Below are 2,678 nucleotides of genomic sequence, written 5' to 3'. Positions count from 1 at the left end.
GAACAGCATTTCTTTATCTCTTCCTGAACCATTTATAAATAGACAATAATTTAAAAGACTGTGAAAAAAAAAATGCTCCCTGAGCTCACATAACTAAGAAAAATGCTTAAATAGAAAATACAGTCCAGTGATGCTATGAAAATAATTTTTCCAGGTCCTCGGGGCATCCTTTGGGGCCGTTGAGCACCGTGGCAGCTGCAGTGCTGATGGGGCTAAGTGCATTGCTCCCGGCGGGCCGTGCACCGCAGGTCCTCCAGCACTTGGAAGATGTTGAGGATGGCAGCAGCCTCCAGGCAGCCAGTGGTCTCCTGCGGTGAGGAGAAGGGGCAGGTTATCACCAGAAACGGGGTGCAGGAGGCCCCACGTAGCCATGAGGTCACAAACACCCCGAAGCCCCCTCACCCTGCTGGCCTGACTTACTGTGTTCTTGGCTGTCTGCAGATTCTGCAGCCAGTGCCTCAGTCTCCCCGAGGGCTGATGAGAAGTGGCCTCCATGGCCATCTGCAAAGGAAAATGGCTGCGTAAGGACTGGCGATGCCCCGTGGCACTGCTGCCTGCAACGGGACCACCGAGCTGGCACAGGGCTGGCAGGTTTTGGTAGGGACACTCACGCAGCCTCGCAGATCCTCCCGGACTTGGATGAGGAAGGCCAGGGGCCGCTGGCGTGTCTCATCGAAGCTGGGTACGGTGGGGAGCTCCAGCATGGCAATGGTGAGGTTCAGCTCAGCTTCCACCAGGATCACTCTGTCAGGCACCTGCAGGCAAGAGCATCCTGGTTAAAGACCTAAAGTGACAGGGCTGGCTGGGGGCTGGAGGGCAGGGGTCTCAAAGACCTGCCCAGGGGTGTGGATGGAGGTGGAACCGGCTCACAGGAGGTCCCAGCTGGAGCAGGGGGTGTACCCCCTTTTCACAGTGTTGCCATGCTCTTACCGACAGATCCGCTATTTTCCATTTCCGATGGAAGAGCCGAGTGTTGCATTTGCGGTCCGACAGCAGCTTGATGTTTTCCTATCAGCATAAACCGAAGGAGAGATTGAAAAACTGTCATCTTGATTTTTGATGATGTTGTGCAACCCCCGTCAACCTTGAAGGGTTTGAAACCAGGACAAAATTTGGCCCAGCATCCTTCTTGTCCCCAAACTCCCTTGGAAAACATCCTCCTCATCCCCCAACTGTCCTGGAAAACATCCACCTTGTCACCCAGGGTCTCAAACTCAGCATCTTCTCTTCACTGGCCCCCACCAGCCCACAGTCCCCTGTTGCCGGTGGTACTCACAAAATGCTCCGTCATCTTCCGTGCAGCCTTCATCTCATGGCGCATGATGAATTTGTACTTGGACAAGCTGCAGCTCTTCTTCAGGGTGCCCTGGGGGAAGGCAGCCCCAAGGCTGACCCCCAGCACCAGCACAAGAAGTGAGGTGAAGCTGAGGCACAACATTTTGCCAATGAGAGTCTGACGGTGAGTGGGTTACGATGGGATGAACGGGCTGCAGTGCAAGAATCTGGAGAGGATAAACCAGAGTACTCTGGGCTGAACTGCTGATGGAGAGACGCCTGACGGTGTTGCTGCGGGTGGCTGTCTTGGCAGAGGGGCTGCTAGGCTGGTGGCTTGTTCCAGTGATCTGCTTTATCTCGTTTGCTGTGGCTGCCTGGCTGCCCCATCTCCCCAGCTTTTTATGCTGCCTGCCCAGCATGATTCTGCTTTCAGGTTGGCAGGAAAATCCGTGGCTTGATGGCTCTGGAAACAGGAAAGTGAAAGCAGCAGCGGAGGGAATCCCGCTGCCACAGGTGCGGCAGGTATGAGCAGTGCCTGCCTCCTGCTGCCTGCTCTGCCGCCCGCCTCGACAGAGCGAGTGCACTCAGCACCCCGGAGATACCAGGGAGTGCTGGCGCTGCCTTTGGCATGAGCCCCTCCGATGGGGGCACACGCTGCTGCCACGTCGAGTGGCGCAGAGGTGCTGGCGAGTGTGGGGAAATCCGGGCATAACTCAGCCCTGCACCACATCGGAAGCTGCAGGAAATTGACAGGCACACAGCCCCGTGGGGACCACGGGCTTGAGGTGGCCAGGAGGGTTTTGGTGCCTCCTGAGTGGCAGTAGTTCGTGCCTCAGTTTCCACACAGCAAGCACAGTGCTCCAGCCATGGCAGGGAGGGGGTGAAGGCAGCAGCTGGCACAGACACTGTCAGTGCAGACTGTGGGCATGATGTACTATCCTTAGACACCAGACTCTCTACAAAAGCAGGAAAACGGTTGAAAGCAGAAGCACTTCCACCTGGCATTTTCCAGTTGTGCACGAAAGCTGTCAGAAGCAAATAGGGTTGCCACCCTGACCAGCCACTGGAACTGGCTAGGATTTCCTCCCTGTTTAGCCTGGAAATGCAAATACTGCCTGCTGTCCTGTCAGGAGGCACCACCAAGAGCCTCTGAGCCCCCTCCAGGCTGAACAGCCCCACCTCCCTCTACCTTTCCTCGTAGGAGAGATGCTTCAGTCATTTCATTCTCTTCATAGCCCTTTGCTGGTCTCTCTCCAGTATGTCCATGTCTCTCTTGCACTGGGGAGCCCAGAGCTGGACCCAGCACTTCTAGGATGGCCTCAGCTTACTGAGGGCCCTCTGGATGGCAGCAGGATCCTCTGGCGTGTCACCCACTCCAGTGTTACCAGTGAACTTGGTACACT

At 56.0% G+C, this 2,678-nt stretch overlaps 1 protein-coding gene across 1 annotated transcript; it reads right to left on the bottom strand.

Annotated features, from left to right (window-relative positions):
* Positions 1–212: 212 nt before the first annotated feature.
* Positions 213–1,438, bottom strand: LOC136103452 (interferon lambda-3-like). The gene is made up of 5 exons (XM_065841568.1): positions 1,277–1,438; positions 931–1,008; positions 612–755; positions 421–501; positions 213–308 (listed from the first exon to the last, which is right to left on the bottom strand). The coding sequence occupies exons 1-5, from the start codon at positions 1,436–1,438 to the stop codon at positions 213–215; spliced, it is 561 nt and encodes a 186-aa protein (XP_065697640.1).
* Between the last annotated feature and the right edge of the window lie 1,240 nt (positions 1,439–2,678).

The sequence above is a fragment of the Patagioenas fasciata genome, chromosome 7 (genome assembly GCF_037038585.1).
Source record: "Patagioenas fasciata isolate bPatFas1 chromosome 7, bPatFas1.hap1, whole genome shotgun sequence".
Taxonomy (NCBI): Eukaryota; Metazoa; Chordata; class Aves; order Columbiformes; family Columbidae; genus Patagioenas; species Patagioenas fasciata.
This window is presented reverse-complemented; position numbering and strand designations above follow the sequence as displayed.